Raw genomic sequence first — 20,268 nt, 5'->3', positions numbered from 1 at the left:
CATGATGCCAGTAGGAGTTTCCTGCAGGTAGATAGAAAGGTCTGTGCAAAGGCATGTCTCATTTTTTTTAGCACACTTTGAGAATACAAACTGATGGAAAGGCAAAGAACAGTTTTCCCCTTCAGAACAGCAGATGCTGGCGAGGCATCAGTCTCTCCTCCCTTCTTTTGATGTCTTTTCTCTACCTTTATGGCTGTCCCATTCCTCATTATGGTACCTCACCTGGACCTGTCCACTCCAGCACAGAACGATGGCTTAATGCTTTTAGGTTTTAAATAAAGTTCAGTAAAAATTATGTCTTAACCCAAAGAGGCAATTCTAATTATTAGACAGTGGGGCTGAATGATGGAGATCAAAGAAGTGATATTTTAGAGCAGGTATCTTTCTAATTATGCTACATAAATATTTATCTTTACCTCCACTGTGTATGTTCAGTTCCATTCATAGTCAGTACTAAGTGCAAATGGCAAAGAAGGAGCTTGCTTTTATTAATATTATTTGTGTGTATCTATACACACGAGGGGATTTGAGGAAAGGGAGAAAAATAGGAGGCAGGATTCTTTTTGGTTTTAAGTTAGGTACCTTTATGATCTAAGATTTCTTTGAAATGACTTCAGACTAACTCCCACAGTGTTATAATGTGTAGGGATGGACATCAAATACATTTGGCTATTCTGCTCCTCAGGAATAGCTATTAAATTTTGCCTTGTAGTTAAAACCATAAATTCTTATTTGGACCAGGGCAAATAAGATATGCAAGTTATGAATACTATTCAAAAATTATTTTTATTTTATGTAAATTTATTTTTTATGTAAGAGATTTAACCCAAACTTTTTTTTTCCCTTAGAAACTCACCCACTTTCAAATCATTTGAAGAAAAAGTTGAAAACTTAAAGGTAAAAGTGATGATGGTCTACATCTTTGTGGTATTTGGGTGGTGCCTTGATTTTTCCTCCCTGTGTAAATCATTCTCTTCTGTGTTCCTGGGCATATACATTTATCATGTATATTTATATTTATGTATTTATATTTATCATGGCATTCTATTAGGTGTTGATTCCAGAGAAATAATGCTTTAAAAGTATGTACTTGTCTTTGCTTAAATTTGTTGACTTATTTCTTGGTCTTAAAGATAAAGTTTAATGTTTATAACTGAAGGATTAGGCCCATAAAAAAAAAGTGCTTTTAAACTGTTTTCTGTGGAAACTACATTCCCTATTTTGCTACTTGGGATCTATTTAAGACTATTTGGGAATGTACATATTTATAACTTCTTTCTAGATCCCACATTAGTATTTTTAAGGTTAAAGTCTCCTAATATCTGAAGAAACTTGCTATAAAAAAATCCAATTTGGAAAGTTATTCTAATATCAAGGGAAGCCAAGGTTTATGATTCAGACTCTCAGAATTATTAAGACAACTAGAAATGTCACCATAAAATTCCTTTTGGAAGCTGTTCTTCAGACTCTTTGGAAAAATCCTTTTAATGTTTGAGTTCATCAGTGAAGACCTAGAATAAACTTATTGGACATTTGTTCAGGATATACCCCCTTTTTGGGGCACTCTTAACTTAGATATTCTTCCTACATCATAAATTATCCTCTCAAAAATGGCTTTATTATCTTGTCAACCACAAAATTACTCTTATTTTTCAAATTATGGTAAATCTTTAAAACTTAGTTGCATGATTAGGGGTCTCAGTTTGCCAATCAACAAATATTTCTATCTAAATAATAACTCTATCAGAGGATATTATTTTGCCATTTCCAAAAATTTATTTTAGATTGTTAGACACTCTTCTTATAAATGGATTTTTTAAATTATTATTTTCATTTTTAACCAGATCTGTGGTTTCAATACTGTGTGGCACTCCCAGTAAGGTACATCCTTTAACCCTGCAGATTAATACCATTTCTACAACTTTATATAGTCTTAAAGCAATTTAAATAATATTTTGTATGGAGGATTAAAAACTTTTTATTGTTGTAGCTATAATTCTATTACATTTATGTCTGGTTAAGTGAAATGGGAAAGGTTATGATCAAGTTCAGTCTTTCTTTGAGACTATTAGTTTGTGTTTCATGTTCACAAGACCACATTGCCATCCTTTGCCACTATCTTAAAAATGTTGATCACAAGAGAACAAAGTATAAAAGAATATTTGTACTTAATGTATTTCTTTCCTTTTTCTCCCCCCTTTAAGTCGAAAGTTGGGGGAAATAAGGCCGCTGGAGGTGACTTTGGAGAAGTTTTGAATTCTACTGCGAATGCCACAGCCACAAAATCTCTGACAGAGCAGACAGAGGAGACTCAGTGAAATTATTGCCTTTGGTTCTGCTACCCACTGCCAGATGCTGCAAGCAAGATCCAAGCACATTAATAGAATGGCCTTGGCTATGAGTTTCCAACAAATGTGTTTTTTGTTTAGCTTTGTGTATTCATTCAAAAAATAATTTGTGGGGTTAACTTTTTTTCAAATTAAAATGTAGTGAATGAATTTAACCTGTTGTTGGTTTTTTCCCCTTCTCCAATTTTCCTTCCACAGGGAAGCACAATTTAAATATCTAACAAACTGCATTTTAAGATACTTAATTGATATCAGCATTATGAAAAATGAGTATTTTCTGGAAAAATTCAGTTGAATGACCTGAGAAACTATAATGGTATAGTTTCTTTAAAAGCTTATGATTCCTCTGGTGCATTGATTTTTTTATTTCTAAAAAGTTTGCTTTTCATTTGTATTTATTTTGTTGCCAAACTTGAATGCCATCCTTTTCACTCTTTTAAGTAATCCCTAATTATTAAATGCTTTGATGTAATAATTTTTTCCCCTTTCTGGTAATATCGGCCAGTTATAAAAAAACACACTCCACTGTATATGATGGGATTTCCCTAGGGATTATATGCAGTTATGTTGGATTATATAAATTAGTCATGTCATTTAATATTTGATTTTATAATTTGTATATAACAAGGTTATAAAATCCTCAGTGACCCAAGTGTGGGCAGTATCCCTATTTTTGGTTTCCCTTGTATAGATTTATTATCCTTAGTCAAAGAGTTTTAGTCAAAATTTTGTTGTATTGGTTCTGAAACCACTTTCCCAAATGTCTATTTAGATAATAAGAAATAATGGGAAGATAATTGGCATATGGCAATTAGTATATTTAAAATTTGTATTGATTTGATCCAGAATACTGTTTAATATCTTTTTGAATTTGTTAACACTAAGTGTACTTGATTGTCAAACTCAAAAACTTGTGATTTTGGTCTAGGTGGTTCCAAAATGTTAATTAGATTTAGAAAAACTTCATTGACTTCATTTATTCCCCTCAGCACTGTTTAAAATAAAATGTTAAAGCATACAAAGATTCACAACAAATGCAGCATGGATTTTTTTTTATACTTAATACTTTGTGATGATTCTTTTGGGGATGTTATGGATGAACACAGTTTAACACCGCCACCTCAATGATTTTCAGTGCTTGAATCTTCAGCTGATTTTTGTAACTATTGCCTCTTAACTTAGAAAACTAGTGGGACTGAATACTATCTCAAAGCCTCTAGATTAACCTTAAAGGGGCAAATAATGTTAACTCTAATAACCACTTCTTAATCATTTCCAATCTCTTTGTGTTCTGTAAGTTTATGCATATTATAGTGTTGGTGTTGTTAGTTATCTGGTTTGCAATTGTTTTGTTGTTGATGTAAAATATTCTTTGGAGGCATGACTTGATTTGTTAAAGGATAATCTCTTATCAAAACCAAATTTCAAAACCACCACAAGTGTTGTTTTCAATAATATGCTGCATCCTAATAGCTAGAGCTTTGTTAGCACTTTAGATATAATTGATAAAATGCTCTATTATATGTGAAATGCTTAATAAATTCTCTATCTCAGCAGTGTAGGTCTTAGTGTTTATTGTGAGATTTATGGCTTGACTGCAGCTTGTTGGATTAGATCACACACACACACACACACACACACACATAAATATATATATACTGCCTTTTCTAAATAAGAATTTCTCTTAAGGGGAACTTTTTAGCGCTTTGAAACATTAGGTGACTTCTTTCAAAGTATTCATTTTCTAGTGCAGGGGTTTTTCACATTTTTTATGTGCAGCATGGACTTTGGCAATCTGGTGAAGCCTCTGAATCCCTTCTCAAAAATAATATTTGTAAATGAAGAAAATAAAATGAGATTACAAAGGAAACCCATCATATTGAAAGTTATCAAAATATTTTAAGTTTTGTTCTGGGATTCCTAGAAAGTTGCTTTTTAGTTGCAAGTTGTTGGGTGATACTGATATCACTGAGGTTGGATCTAGGGAATTTCAACCAGCTTTTTTTGTTTTGAGATTTCCTTGCATAATAACTATGGTGATATGTTGGCACTATTATTACCCTTTCCCATTTTACAGATGAGGAAACTGAGACATTCAGAGGTCAAGTGACTTGCCTGAGGTCACTCAACTAGTAAGTGCCAAAGACTCATTTTGAACTGAGGCCTGCCTGACTCCAAGACCTGTCTACTGTGCCACCTAGCTGCCTCTACTAAAAGATCTTACCTTTTGGAGTATCTGATACTCCACTGATACTTTTGTAACTTTACAGATAGTCTTTAAGTTCATCATGATTGAAAAAAAAATTCATTACCCAACAGCCAAGCTGTTTATGAAATGCTCAGAATGTAACAGAAGCATGCCTACAAAGCACTGAGGCATCAAAGCAGGCCTTTTTTTTCTTTGTTTGAACTATGACCCATATTTACAAGCAGAACAAAAACAATACAACAGCAATAACAGTAGGAATAAGGGTAGTGAGAAGGGTATGATCTCTAGTCCACAGGTAGGACCATAGGTATTTAGAACTGAAGGACAACTTATAGATAGATCATAAATTTCATTTGATATTTTATAAATCAGAAAACTGAAACCAAATGATGACTTGCCCAGTCATACACAGCTAACCTGACTATTGATTCCAAGTTCAGTATTCTTGTTTCAGCCTCCGGGTTGTGGAAAGGAAAACTGAAGCAAGTTTTGGACTTTCTGCCACTCAGGTGGAACAAATAGCAGTTGGAATGTTAGAGAGAAGATATTGACAAGAATGACAGTTTTTTGGGGGGGGAGGGGAACTTGGAGAGTGTCAGTTGGCTCTCGAAGGACTCTCTTTCCTGGCCCTTGGACTGGAATGAGCCTCTCTTCCTGTCTCTGGATAGAAGTACCTCTATTCCTGGATTTCCCCAACTATGTGCTCTACCTGGATTCCTATGATCCTGTCATCGAACAAAAGGATTTAAGGGGAGTGGTTTGAACTGTAAGGCGGGTCTTTAGGACATCAGTCTGAGGAGACAGGCCCAACCAGCTCTGAAGGTCAGAATCTTTTCTTCCTCTTACTATCTACTGCTAAAGACTTTGAACTGTAATAGATATTCCTGAGGGTGTAATTTGATTGCTACTGGATAACTAATGGATCAAGATTTTGCCTACTCTCCTCCCTTTTCCTCCCACTTCAGAAGCCTTTTCAGCTTCCCCTCCCCCTTTTCCTTCAGCCTTCTTCTAAGTCACTTGGGGTGGAATATGATACTTTAGAGAAAATACTCTTCTCTTCTTTAACTCAAGTAACGGTTTATTGGGGAAGACAGGACAAGGATGGAGGATAAGGTAAGAGGGATAGGTTTCCCTATTCTCTACAAGGAGCCTTAGTTTGGAGGATATTGGGGAAATGGCAATCAATCACTAGCAGGGACAGTCAGAGAGATAGGAGGACAACTGTCTGTCTTATTCTGTTAATAAGCCAGGTAAGTCACAGAGACACAAATAGGTTCTTCTTTCCTTCACCTCAACCAGCCAGCCCTGTCACCACCATAAGATAGCAGCCAAAAGCTTAGTCCATCAGCCTTTTAGCCCAGTTCAGCCTGGCTTGGCTCCAACTGTTTTTCCCGGTAACATTCCAAGTGGAATGTTCCTTGACTGACAGATGATGTCCTTTGCATGCATGTATATTCTCTCTTTTACAGAACTTAAGAAAATTAGCACAGATTAGCATAGACAGGAATAAAAGAAATTCTCCACCAGCCTTCGAGGTCTGGACTCAGCTTAGAAGCTGAGAGACTCAAACCCACTTTGGGGAAATCCAGATTCCCTCTTCCCCAATACCTCCCCAGTCCAAACTTATTAAAAGTTATCTTTATTAAAATAACCACGATCAGATAAGAGGACTGTCATTTCTGGGGAACATAGAGGAAGCTGAACTTAAGGACTGCCATTCAACCATAAACAGTCCTTATTGGACTCCTGCTGGGCGACCTTGGTCTGGGGGGAGGGCTGGTCTCTCAGGGGGGGGTCTATGCTTGCCTGCTCTTCATCTTCAACATCAATGGAGAAGATATCCCCTCAGGCTATCATAGGTGGCCCATTTCTGGGAACTCCATTTTTCAAAGACAGCCTCTTGGCAGGGGGCATCTCTCTCTTTTTACCTCACCAGGAGCCATATTCCCTCTCTCCCTTCAACCTCTCCATTTCCTGTTATAAAACCTTTATTCCCCTGTCCCTTCTTCAATCTTCCCTACAATCCCTTTAACTCTTACAGGGTGGCACTCTAGTCTTTCTGTCCCTCTTTCAGGAGATGAGTTTGAAAAGAGGGTCTGTCTGTCCTGCACTAGAGCACATTCAAACTAGGGAAGTAGAGAATGAAAGTATTTTTCCTGGTCTCCAAGGAAGAAATCTCTGTTCCAGAGGTGAAGAAGCTAGGAACAAAAATATCAAGAAGTTCTCTTCTATATACTATACTTTATTCAAGAAGAGTATTCTGACAATATCCTCTTATTCCCCCAAATAGTCATAGGGATGGGGAAACTTAAAAACTTTTGAATATTTAATGTATTGATATGTCTCTAGAAACTCATTCAAAATGACTCGATATCAGAGATTTAATAATGAAATGAGATGAAAAATAATAGAAATTAAGGCATGAATATGGGCACTATATAATTAGTTATTAAGAATAGCATGGTGGCAGCTAGGTGACTCAGTGGATTGGGAGCCAGGCCTAGAAACGAGAGGTCTTGAGTTCAAATCAGAGCTTAAACACTTTTTAGCTGTGTGACCCTGCACAGGCTACTTAACCCCCATTGCCTATTATCACTCTGTTGCTTTGGGACAAATACACAGTTTTGATTCTAAGACAGAAAGTAAGGTTTAAAAAGAACAGTATCCAGAATAGAAATTAAGGACATTATCAGTTTAAATTGTCTTTAGTGTCAAAAGATAAGGGGTACTTCTAAAGAAAGAACTCAGATCAAGAATTTAGAAATAGTTTTAAGAGTGAATCTGAAAATATCCCCTAAAAAGGAATTTAATTATAAATGTTTCTGAGAAAAAAAGACCAGATCTGCAAATTGACAACAAAAAATTAATAAAGATTACCTGTCATAAGTCTGATACACTGTTAATTGTAGTGTCAATCCTAACAACTTAAGGAAACTTTAGATAGGTATGAAAAAGTTTATTTGAAGATCCACTGCAGTCGTGTCTTTTTATAGTTCTTGAAAAAATTATACAAGTGTAGTCTTGTAAGAACGATTTTTCCATGTTAAGGCATGAGATCTGTAGAATTTTTAACCTTTTCCACAGTTTCAGTGTTTTTTGGATATGGAAGCTACTCTTTAGGGATATTGTCAATTTTAGAATAAAAGTCCCCAGTTGCTGTACTTTCTTAATAATAACACAAATCAACCACCTTCCTTGGATGTCAGAAAACATTAAGGACTTTTCTGTGTACTTGTCAGAATAGATCAGAATTGCATACTTCCCAAACCCCAAAGACAAAATTTTAGTTCTCTATTTATATTGAAGAAATAGATCTTTGTTCATTCTTTTATCTGATGATTGTGTTAGTTTTAAATTTTTTTTGATGTTATGATTAAAAAAAACCTTACCTTCTGACTTAGAACTGATACTAAGTACCAGTTGCAAGGTAGACTAGAGGTAAGGGCAAGGCAATTGAAGTTATGTGACTTAATCAGGGTCATACAACTAGGAAGTGTCAGAGGTCACATGTGAACACAGAACCTCCCTCTCTAGGCCTGGCTTTCTATCAACTGAGATACTTAGCTGCCCCTGATGACATGATTATTAAAACAGTTACTTTATCTGCATTTTAAAATCTTTTGGTAGCATAATACAGAGAAATTTGGACATGGAGTCAGTTGAAACTTGTGTTAGAATTCTCCCACTGATATGTCAACCACCAGCAAGTCACTTAAACTCTGAACCCTACTGGATTTTCTCCTTAATATAAGGATAATAGGAAGGATTTCATTGAAATGCTCCAAGAGGGGGAAGCTGGGTAGCTCAGTGGATTGAGCCAGGCCTGGAGACAGGAGGTCCTGGGTTCAAATCTAGTTTCAGCCACTTCCTTGCTGTGTGACCCTGGACAATTCACTTAATCCCCATTGCATAGCCCTTAACAGTCTTCTGCCTTGGAACCAATACACAGTATTGATTCTAAGAGTGAAGGTAAGGGTTTAAAATTAAAAAAAAAAAAAAGTTCCAAGAATCTGTAGTATTGGGATCCATGCTATTTGACATTTCCATCAATGTCTTAGATAAAAGGATAAACTAAGAAGGATAACTAATCTACTGCATGATACAAATAAATCTCAGCAAGTTAGGAGATTAGGCCAAATTAAGATGAAGATAACAGGACTTGTATGATTTATAGCTGGGTTAAAGAAAAACTAACTTTATAAGTACACGATGAAGCCAGTGCGACTAAATAGAAGTTTTTCTAGAAAACTTCTTTAGGATTTAATTCCTCAGTATCTTTAACTCCTATGATTTTCACTCCTTCAAACTGTGCATAAGAAGAGTCATGTCCTTGATCTCATCATCTACCTTCTACCATTGTTCCACTTTTATGATTAAGAGTTATAAAATTCCTTTGACTGACCATATCTACCTATTAGATCCCTGGCTTGGTTCAAATTCTTCCTTTAAATGCTTACTCCTTGTGTGACCTTAGGCCAGCCTTTAAACTCTTTGGACCTGTTTCAGATCTATCAAATTAGGGTTAACACAAGACAGCCTCTGAAGTTCTTTTGAAGGTATGTTATTGTCCTCTTGAATTTGTCCCCTTGTCCTATTTGTCACTGTTTTGGCTTACTGGGATCATTCACACTGATTGTCTTAGTACTACTTACATGCAGGTTGCTAAATGGTGCTAGAGGAAGGTATACAACAAAGTTGATGTAATAGACTATAAATTTATTATCTAATCTCACTTGGCCCATCACTGTAATAGGGTAATCTTTTTACTGATTCTCTTTAGATGCATTATTTAGTTCTAACATTTTAAAATTCTGAGTTTCAAATTCTCTCCCTCCCAACCACTTCTTTCCCACCCATTGAGAAGGTAAATGGTATATCAATTATACATGTGAAATCATGCAAACCATATTTTCATATTAGCTCTATCAGGGAAAAAAAGTTTAAAAAATTGAGAAAGTTACACTTCAATTTGTACTCAGAGTTTTTCAATTCCTTCTTTGGAAGTAGCATTTTTTTTTCATCAGGAGGCCTTTCTAACTATCTTGGATCACCAAATTCATCAAAAGCAAACAAGTTTTTCACAGTTGATCTTTGTTACAAGAATGTAGTTAAACTGTACAATGATCTGCTTCTCAAATCACTTTGCATCAGTTTATACAGATCATGTTTCTTATGAAACCATTTGCCTCATCATTTCTTATAGCACAATAGCATTCTAGTAATTGATGGTCATTCCTTCAAATTCCAATTCTTTGTCATCATAAAAAACCCTGCTTATAATTACTTTTGTGTCTATATACATATATAACAAATAATATGCATATATTTTTAACCTTTACCTCATGTCTTAGTCAGTACTAAGTATTGGTTCCAAGGCAGGCGAGGTAAAGATTAGGAAATTGGGGTGAAGTGACTTGCCCAGAATCACGCAGCTGGGAAGCGTCTGAGGTAACAGGATCTCCTGACTCTAGGCCTAGCTCTCCATCCACTTCTTGCTTCCCTCCCAAACAGTGGCCTGGTCAATTCCTACCTTCCTAATTTTATATTTTACGCCTTACGTTTTTACATTCTATAATCCACCTACACGGCCCTCCCTGCTATTCCTCATACACACTACACTCAGTCTGAATAAAACCGGAATAAATTCAGTGGGGAAGCGACCAAGAGGTAAGTAAAATGTGTCAGGCTGAAGACTTTTATTAGAACAAGCAGAATGGGGCTGTAGATTTCTAGCCGGGAGTTGCCAAAGCAAGAGAAACTTTTAGGGAAACCAGTCTTATTAAAAAAAAAATAGGAACTGTTGATGGCTGTGATGGTAAGAATCTTAGTTAAGTGGAGCCTAAGATGTTACCTACATCAAATATCGTTTGCTGGTTCTGAGCTTCTTTTCGCTTCTCAAAGAATCTTTCATCCTCTTCAGCAAAAAGGGATATCACGAGTCCAGTGAAGAACTAGTATCTCCTGCCTACAGCTCCGTGACTCCAGCCTACAGGGGAAAAGACAGGATGTGACGTTTACGCTCTTCTAACTTCCGTGACCTCCGTAGCCTTCCTACGCCATACCCGGCTTGGTGGTGAGGGGGTAGGCGGTTCCTCCCAGACATTTAGTGAGAAACCAGAAGTACGTCACAGTTCAGAGGTCAACGGGAACTGTCATGGCAGCGTTGTGGTGGAACCGTGTGGTGGCCGCTCAGGGTCGTTTCTCGCGCCCGCATTTCTTAGCTCGTCGATGTCACAGTGTCGGTGCCAGCACGGAGAGTGGAGGCGGGAGTCCTACCCCGGAGGAGCCGGGAAAACGGCTGGGCGGCTTTGCGAGCGCTTTGGAACGTCACTCGAAGTTGCAGCAGGAGGCGGAGCCGCAGCAGGTAAGAGGTAGCCTTTCGACCAATCTCCAGAGCGAGGTCTCGGTGACGCATGCGAGTTGAGTGCGAGGTCGGGAAGGGGGCGGAGCGGTGAGATCCTGGGGGTGGAGTTGAAGTTCACTGCATCCCACGTGCTGGTGTTTATGGACTGCTTCTGTGAAGGTGCAGAGGCTACGCAAATCCTTCTGTTTCGAAGGAAGGAGGAAGCTTCAATGCCTGCAAAGAAACGAAAACTTATGTATAAAAACAGTTCTCTTTTCTTAGTAGCTAGGTGGTACAGTGAAGAGTGCTGGATTTGGAGTCAGAAAGACCGGAGTTAGGATTCTGCCTCAGAGACCACCTTTCTTCCTCTTAGAAAGTCACTTAATCTCTTCAAGCCTCGGTATTCTTATTTCTAAAATGGGGGGAAATAATAGCATCTCTTTCATAAGGTTATTATGAGGACCAGATGTGAAAATGTGCAAGCGCTGTGCAAACCTCAACGCCCTATATAACTACAGGCCCCTCAGTATTGTTCTGTTCTTTTCCTCCATACATCCCAGAATAAATAAAATTCGAGCCTCATTCAGGCTCCTGGAAAGATCCTCTTCATATCCGCAAAATGATTTTAAAAAACAGTCTTATTGCAAAATGAAAGAAAATAGGGATGTTTGCTGCTCAGATACTAGGTGAGTGACTCCTGAAATTCACTTAACCCTTCTTAGCCCCAATTCCCTCTTCTTCAAAATGTTGATAACCTCTAGTTGTGAGGATCAGTTGAGACATATAAAGTGCTTGACTAGCTAATTTAACTTTATAAAAGTTGAGAAACCTAGTACTTGACAGATTAATCATTGAGGACCTAGGATTTTTTCCAAAATTTGTCAGTTTTTTGCCTTTCTAGTATCTTGTGACTCACAGGAGAGAGATTGCTTGTTTTTAGATGACTCTACTAACTAGAACATACTTTGGATTTGCTAGGTTTTGGCTGTTTTCCATGGACTACACTTCAGAAAACTTTTATTAAATGTAGAGCAAACTAGAGGTGCCTCTATGTGCTATGCTCCTGTATCCATTTTTGGAGGGGGAGAAGTAAGAGGGTTCTGTTCTTGGATTAATTGGGAGAACACTGAATTAAGAGTTCTGGGGCCAGCTGAGTGGCTCAGTGGATTGAGAGCCAGGCCTAGAGACAGGAGGGCCTAGATTAAATGTGATATTTTAATGTGATAGGTCTAGCTTCCTTATGTGAATTTACTTACTAATAGGAGCATGTGATATATTAACAAAGGATAGGTCAATCAGTGTGACAGCTCTGTGCCAAAGACACTTTTTAAGGCCTAATAATATAATATGTTAATATAATATATATAATAATAATAATAAGGCCTTTTTAATGGGAAGTGTGTCTTCTTTCTGATTGGCCTGACAGTTAAGCATATGAACCTCCCTGATTGGCAGCCCTGATGGGTGGATATTTTAATAGTGGAGGTGGTCTTAAGAGATATCAACCCTTCTCCCATTACTTTATTATAAGGGGGAAAGGAAGGATGACTTCAGGTAGGTGGATCCCCACAGCTTCACTAATTTAGGGAAATGTGGCTGACCAATACTCTAGTATTTAAAAAAATGGAATGTTCGCAAGTGTATGAAACAGCCTCTTATGGCAATCTTTGGCTACAAAAATGTCTCAATCGTGGTTCTTTCCCCTAATATTGAACCTTGTCGTCCCAAATCTAGATGACATGTTTAGCAAGGACAAAGGGACATATGCTTTCAAATAGCTTAGGGAGGGTGAATTCTTGTTTATAGATAGTTATCTACCCTGCCTTTAAGAAAAGACAAAGGCTACAGCCCACTCTGATGCCTTGGAGCCCAGAAGTAAATTAGGGAGTAACTTGAGAACTGAACTGCCTTACCCTCAGAGTTTGGGATTTGAGAAAATTAATGGATTCATATAGAAATATTGCTAATAAATAATACAATTCAAAATTAATTCCTCTCATATTTCTTGACCTTTCTTTCTCTAAATCTGTGGTTTATTTGGTACTGTATAGCTTATAAAGCATTCATGTGCATTAATTATTGTATTTGATTGCTTAGTCAATTATCAGTCTTTGAAAAAGCAAGATGATGAGGAAAAATATTGTAGGACTAAAGACAGGCAAATATGATTAGATTTTAGATTTTAATTTTTTAAACATATATGTTTGTTTGTTTTTTAAACCCTTACCTTCCATCTTGGAGTCAATACTGTGTATTGGCTCCAAGGCAGAAGAGTGGTAAGGGCTAGGCAATGGGGGTCAAGTGACTTGCCCAGGTTCACACAGCTGGGAAGTGTCTGAGGTCAGAATTAAACTTCAGACCTCCCGTCTCTAGGCCTGGCTCTCAATCCACTGAGCTACCCAGCTGCCCCCAAACATATGTTTAAAAAAAAATTATGGCTTGTTTTTGTGTTATAATCATTCCTTTTTTTCTTATCAAAAAATATTGAATATTGAACCATCTCTTCTATCAGAGAATAAGGGTTTTTTTTTCCTTGTCTATACAGTTTATTGTTAAAAAGGGAGCTGTGGGGAACAAGGGGGTAATCTCTCCCCTAATATAATATAGTTAGAGCCCTTAACATACTTGACCCTTGGGCAATACCACCCACCCCTCCTGCCAACTTGAAAGTATCAGAGCCTAGACCTGGCCACTACCTCATTCCATAAAGTCTGATGAGTCTTAGAGTTATTATAGCCAAGTGACCCTGGCTCCCTCCCTTCTCCTGCTTGTGTCTCCAACCTTGTCCCCTATAGTTTTACTCTTATCACTTCCCACTTCTCTTTTCCTTGGACATCCCTATTGTAATCTTAGGTCCTTTGCTGGTCCTTGATACCCTCAAAACTTCCTAAACATTCATATTGTCAATCAGGCACCCATTCCTATTGGGGAATAAGGATTAGTCAGAGTCAGAATGAGCAACTCCTACCCCTGGGGATCCGCCAGGTCTCCTTATACCAGTGATGAGGCTCCTATGGTATGGGTGCCAAAGATGGCATACAGAGCTGTTCCCCTCCCTCTCTCCTCCACTCCTCCATCCCTCTGCACAATAGCCTTTACAGGGAGTAAGGTGGGCAGCTCACAGGTGACAGAGTTGGAGGGGAACAGAGAGCTTGGGCCATTCCCTTCCCCCACCCCACTCACTGAGGACATTCCTTACTTCACCCATCCCTCTGCCCAGCAGCCCACTGGGAGCGCTTCCTCTCTTCCCTGTGTGTATTGGGGTAGGGGGGGGGGGGGGAGGAAGGAGGCATGACACTCCATCTCTAAAAGGTCCTCCATCACTGCTTTATGCCATATATTCTGAGGTAGAAAAGAAGATTTTAGGCTGGGATTCAATAACCTTTCTCTTTCCATTCTTGGATCAAAGAATAGCATGTACCCTCCAAGTCAGGAGTGAGAAGTCAGGGGTCTGGGTCCCTAAAAGACATTATAATGTCTTCCAGGGATTGGTGGGGGAGACAGGGAGCAGGTCATAGATTAGAGGTCAAGGTTAGGATAGTAATCAAAAGGTTAGTCATCTACCTGCAAAATCTGCCCTACCTCTCTTGTTTTCTCCCTTGGTAAGAACTAGGGGTGCAGGGGTTAAGGAGATGAGGACCAGGCCCTAGGCCAGTGATGGGGAACCTTTTAGAAACTGAGTATCCAAACTGCAACCCTCACACAATATGTGAGTTCCCCCTTACCCCAGACAGGGGAGGGAGGAAGTGCTCTCCTTCCCCTTCCCCTGTCAGAAGGTATAGCAGTCCACCCCTAGCTACGGGCAAGGGGAACATTTGGTATGTGCAGATTGCCTTAAAAGAGAGCATGCTCAGTCTTGAGCATGCTCAGTATTGCACATGGCTGGGAAGGCCTCTGACCCTTGACCCCAGCTTCCCCCAGGTTAGGTGGGAAAACAGGTTTCTTTGTTCTCACCTGGTTAAGAGAAACCACACCTATGCCTTGTCATTAACCAATGAGGATCATCCCTATGTACTGTGTATCAAAGAGTATATGTAGCCCAGCAAGCTCCGCCCCCCCCCCTCTCTCTCTCTCTTTCTTTCTCTCTCTCTCTCTCTCTCTCTCTCTCTCTCTCTCTCTCTCTCTCTCTCTCTCTCTCTCTCTCTCTCTCTCTCTCTCTCTTTTTCAGGCTAGCTGATGGCTGTCCTGATCTTTAATCTTTCTCTATCACCTCTCTGACCTGTGTGGTATTAAATGTGGATCTCTGGACTGGTAAAAGCCTTTGGAAGGGTCCTTTGATCAGAGCTTAGCTGTGGCTCATGGAAAATTAATAAAGACTCATTCTGGCCACCTCATATCTTTACTTCGACTCCATCATCCCCCTCGTGGTATCTAAAACTTCTATCCTGTCTCTATCTTCCTACCTTAAAGCTTCTCTCCCCTCTGAGGAAGCTTTAGAAGGGGAGCAGCCCCTTCTGACACGTGTGCCATAGGTTTGCCAATCCAGCCCTGGGTTCTCTAGGTTAGGAGCTCAGTGACATATAGATAACTGACAGCCCTGGGAGAATTCTGAGTCTTGAGGGCTTGTCACTCAAACTTTTTGCACTCTATAATTTTCCTTGCTACCGCTCTGAGTGATCAAACAACTCTTCTTGCCTGAAGAGATGACCAAAGATCACCTCAGGGATAGAGGGAGAGAGGCCAGTCAACTTAGTCCATCTAGCTCTTAGCATGGGGATCAGTGTTGAAAACAAAGCCTTCCCTTCCACCATCTGAATGTGAAGGAGCAGGTCAGGACAGGATACAGGCTCCAGCTCCAGCTATGATAGAGAAGCTTAAGTACTCCAGGATGCAAGGATCATATCTACAAGCTGCTTCATATATGGTTAGTGGATCCTCAGAGCACAGGTGCTCTTGCATAATTTCTAACCACAGACATAAAGAAAGCTGGACTTCTGGTCAAGACCAAAAGACCCCAAGCCTTGTGAGAAGACTTCCTTTATAACCCCAGAATATCACAATTTATGAAATAATCCAAGATAGTGATAAAAATAGATATGGAGATAAACCCAAAGATCCCAGCTTTTGGGACAAAAATCCACTATTCGATAAAAACTGCTGGGAAAATTGGAAGACAGTGTGGGAGAGACTAGGAATAGATCAACACCTCACACCCTACACCAAGATAAATTCAAAATGGGTGAGTGACTTAAACATAAAGAAGGAAACCATAAGTAAATTGGGTAAACACAGAATAGTATACATGTCAGACCTTTGGGAGGGGAAAGGCTTTAAAACCAAGCAAGATATAGAAAGAATCACAAAATGTAAAATAAATAATTTTGACTACATCAAACTAAAAAGCTTTTGTACAAACAAAACCAATATAACTAAAATCAGAAGGGAAACAACAAATTGGGAAAAAATCTTCATAGAAACCTCTGACAAAGGTTTAATTACTCATATTTATAATGAGCTAAATCAATTGTACAAAAAATCAAGCCATTCTCCAATTGATAAATGGGCAAGGGAAATGGATAGGCAGTTCTCAGATAAAGAAATCAAAACTATTAACAAGCACATGAAGAAGTGTTCTGAATCTCTTATAATCAGAGAGATGCAAATTAAAACAACTCTGAGGTATCACCTCACACCTAGCAGATTGGCTAACATAACAGCAAAGGAAAGTAATGAATGCTGGAGGGGATGTGGCAAAGTAGGGACATTAATTCATTGCTGGTGGAGCTGTGAACTGATCCAACCATTCTGGAGGGCAATTTGGAACTATGCCCAAAGGTCGACAAAAGAATATCTACCCTTTGACCCAGCCATAGCACTGCTGGGTCTGTACCCCAAAGAGATAATGGACACAAAAACTTGTACAAAAATATTCATAGCTGCGCTCTTTGTGGTGGCCCAAAACTGGAAAACGAGGGGATGCCCATCAATTGGGGAATGGCTGAACAAACTGTGGTATATGTTGGTGATGGAATACTATTGTGCTAAAAGGAATAATAAAGTGGAGAAGTTCCATGGAGACTGGAACAACCTCCAGGAAGTGATGCAGAGCGAGAGGAGCAGAACCAGGAGAACATTGTACACAGAGACTAATACACTGTGGTATAATTGAACATAATGGACTTCTCCATTAGTGGCGGTGTAATGTCCCTGAACAATCTGCAGGGATCCAGGAGAAAAAAACACCATTCATAAGCAAAGGATAAACTATGGGAGTGGAAACACCGAGAAAAAGCAACTGCCTGAATACAGAGGTTGAGGGGACATGACAGAGGATAGACTCTAAATGAACACTCTAATGCAAATACTATCAACAAAGCAATGGGTTCAAATCAAGAAAACATCTAATGCCCAGTGGACTTACGCGTCGGCTATGGGGGGTGGGGGGGGGAGGAAAAGAAAATGATCTATGTCTTTAACGAATAATGCTTGGAAATGATCAAATAAAATATATTTTTAAAAAAATAGATATGGATTGGTTGAAGTAATCAGAAAATACTTCTCATTGGTAGAAGAAGTCACTTGATTGACAAGGTGGGTGTGGGGGAGCCTGAACCTTACTTTCTAAGCCTGATGATGTCAAGGATGATGTATACTAAGATATCTGTCACCAGGGTAAGGAGGAGGTGCCAGGCTCCCAAGAGGGGCAAAAGCCCAATGATGTATATTAGGGTGTATACAAAAGTGAAGGGGTGTAACCAGGCTTCTAACTGAGGCAAAAGCCTCTCTGTTAATGAAGACTCAGTCACAAGTTCAAGACCATGATTGCTAAAACTGCATGATATAGCAGTTTTAAGGCTAAGGCTAAAACTGAAGCCTATGCTAACAACGATTAACTTTTAAGCAGTTGTCTTATTTAAAAACTTACAGTTATGATTAACTCAAAACTACTGCTAACATTAAAATATAATCCTAATATAAAGGGGCAGGGGATTTTTCACTCACAGTGCCCCCCCTCTTCTCCATACCAGAGATGTCCACATGAACCCAAACAGCCCAACTTCTTGATAATTTCCTGCACATTTTAAAGTTGAAATAGTGCCTGAAAGTGAATCTTATAATTGAATCCTATCTCATGGTAGGTAAAGATCATTATTAGATTGTTTGGAATACCATAGACAGTGAAAGTGATGGAACTATAGGGGGTCTTCACAAAATGAGTCTTGGCAGCTTCAGGAGTTTATCCCATGAATTGGCTTCTCTACAATTCTGCTGTGGTGTCTGGATTCTTATTGGTTGAATGCAATGATGAGTGTTCTCACTCCTTTTTATCCTGGGGTATCTTCCAAGCTTCCAGTGTAAGTTTATGTCAGTTCTGCTGCTACTGTCAAAGAGTAATGAAATAAAACTAAGTAGCAGAAAGATTATTGTCATTATATGAAGCATTTAGCATTCTTGCTCCCCCCACCCCCCGTTTGTAGAAGGAAAGTATGTTTTTATCGTTTGTGACCAGTATTAATCTTTACCTTTAATCAGATTTCAACCTACTTTTTATTCTTGTCATTATAGTTAGTATGTCTTATGTGGCTAGTTCTTTTTTTTTTTTTAAACCCTTACCTTCCATCTTGGAGTCAATGCTGTGTATTGGCTCCAAGGCAGAAGAGTGGTAAGGGCAAGGCAATGGGGGTCAAGCGACTTGCTCAGGGTCACACAGCTGGGAAGTGTCTGAGGCCAGATTTGAACCTAGGACCTCCCATCTCTAGGCCTGACTCTCAATCCACTGAGCTACCCAGCTGCCCCCGCTAGTTCTTTTTTCTACTCTGCATCTGGTCTTACAAGACCTACCATATTTCTCTGCACCCTTATTTTCATACATATTGAGTACTTAATAAATGCCTTTTTCTTCATTCATTATGACACAGCAATGCTCACCTATACTCCCCTGCTACATTTTTTTAGTCATTTCCAAATTTATGGGCCCCCTTTTTTATTCCATTTATGTTTCCAAAAAAGTGCTACTATGAATATTTTTATATCTTTAGGAGCCTCCTTGGGAGACATGTCAGTAGTTGGAGCATTGTGCCAAGTGCTCTGAATAGTTTGGTTACTCTTTATGCATAATTAAAAACTCTTCCAGAATGTTCAGATCAATTAACAGTACAACCAATGGTACATTTTTGTGTGCCTCTCTTTCCATGGCCCTTCCAACATTGGCTCTTTCCATTTTTTATCAACTTTGTCACTTTGTTGGGTGTGAAGTAAAAAAGCACCAAATTGTTTTGATTTTTATTTCTCAGATTATTGAATTGAAGCACCTCCCCACCCCAATATTAGTTACAGAATTCTTATGAAGATGAAAGGAGATAATATAAATATAAAGTCCTTTGCATGTTACCTGGCACATAGTAGGCGCTTAATAAATAAATGCATGTTCTCTTCTCTCCTTATGCGATAATATTTTTAAAATTTTAAAATGATATGACCTTTTATATTTATGTCACATCCATTTAGACTGAATGCCATCTTGTACTTTTGTTTAATGAGTTACTATGACCAAAGAATTACTTAATTGCATGGTGACCAACCTGTTGTTGATGAACTTCTTCATTCTTAGTCTGGTTACTCAGAAAGCATCCTTATTCTGTTGCCACGGCTACTGTCCTGGAGGTAGTTCCATCAGAATCCAAAGAGAGGTAGTGGATACGGTGGAGGTGATGATTTGACTTTATTGGCCCATACTGCTTCTTGTCTCTCCCTTAGGGTGCTTTGCTTCTTTAGCTTAATAGCAGTAGGCACTTAAAAATGCTAGTTGACTAGCTGATTGTCATATTTGTTTTTGTATTTGTGTACCTAATACATAGTAGATATTTAAATTTGTTGATTGATTGCATTGGGTAGGCATTAAATTAATACTTGTTGAATTTAATTTAAAGTTATATTCATAGTAGTAATATTTAACATTCTAAAAATTCTTCGTCATTTATAATTCATACATTAGTTCATTTGGAAGATGAAATGTCTTCCTACCAATTTTTGCCTTACACTGACAGAATGTTAAAGGGAAACAAATACAGTTTGAGTGCTCTACACCTTTTTACCAAATAAATTAGGGATATTTGGGCATATGTAGAAAATAATTTAAAAATCTAACTAATCTGATTCCCTTCATCTGATTCTCTTTATTACTTCCTACATTTGGTAGGAATTACCCTTTAAATGAATGATTTTGTGATAAATTGTCATCCATAACTAGATGGGAAAGAAAGGGCCATCTGTAGAACTTGTATATCCAGAAATCAGGAATGGTTTCAGGATGGGTAGAGTTGGGAAAGCATATTCTTCACGTTTGTGTCCTGAGTCTCCTCCATATATCAGGGTAGTGCAGAGGCCTGGTTAGCCTAGTGAAAGAAAGGTTGAAACAGCTCCAAATA

The 20,268-nt window shown here is 38.5% G+C and overlaps 1 protein-coding gene and 1 long non-coding RNA gene across 10 annotated transcripts in view; one reads left to right on the top strand and one right to left on the bottom strand.

The window, feature by feature from the left end:
* TPD52 (tumor protein D52) overlaps nt 1-20,268 on the top strand; it is a 371,490-nt gene that overhangs the window by 131,758 nt on the left and 219,464 nt on the right. For 6 of the 9 annotated variants that reach the window (XM_007486911.3, XM_007486912.3, XM_007486913.3 and 3 more), the window contains 2 exons: nt 849-897; nt 2,205-3,904. In XM_007486911.3, coding sequence (XP_007486973.2) covers nt 849-897; nt 2,205-2,318 — 163 coding nt within the window. In that variant the 3' untranslated portion in view covers nt 2,319-3,904. Of the gene's footprint in view, nt 1-848; nt 898-2,204; nt 10,922-20,268 lie in introns of those variants that run through there. The other 3 variants (XM_001377430.4, XM_056824136.1, XM_056824138.1) reach the window with 1 other exon arrangement.
* On the bottom strand, nt 10,915-19,473 carry LOC130458428 (uncharacterized). Its single transcript, XR_008917757.1, has 3 exons — nt 19,423-19,473; nt 18,011-18,221; nt 10,915-11,134 (listed from the first exon to the last, which is right to left on the bottom strand). It is a non-coding gene; the product is annotated as an uncharacterized LOC130458428 (long non-coding RNA).

This window comes from Monodelphis domestica, chromosome 3, assembly GCF_027887165.1.
Source record: "Monodelphis domestica isolate mMonDom1 chromosome 3, mMonDom1.pri, whole genome shotgun sequence".
NCBI classification, from domain to species: Eukaryota; Metazoa; Chordata; class Mammalia; order Didelphimorphia; family Didelphidae; genus Monodelphis; species Monodelphis domestica.
This window is presented reverse-complemented; position numbering and strand designations above follow the sequence as displayed.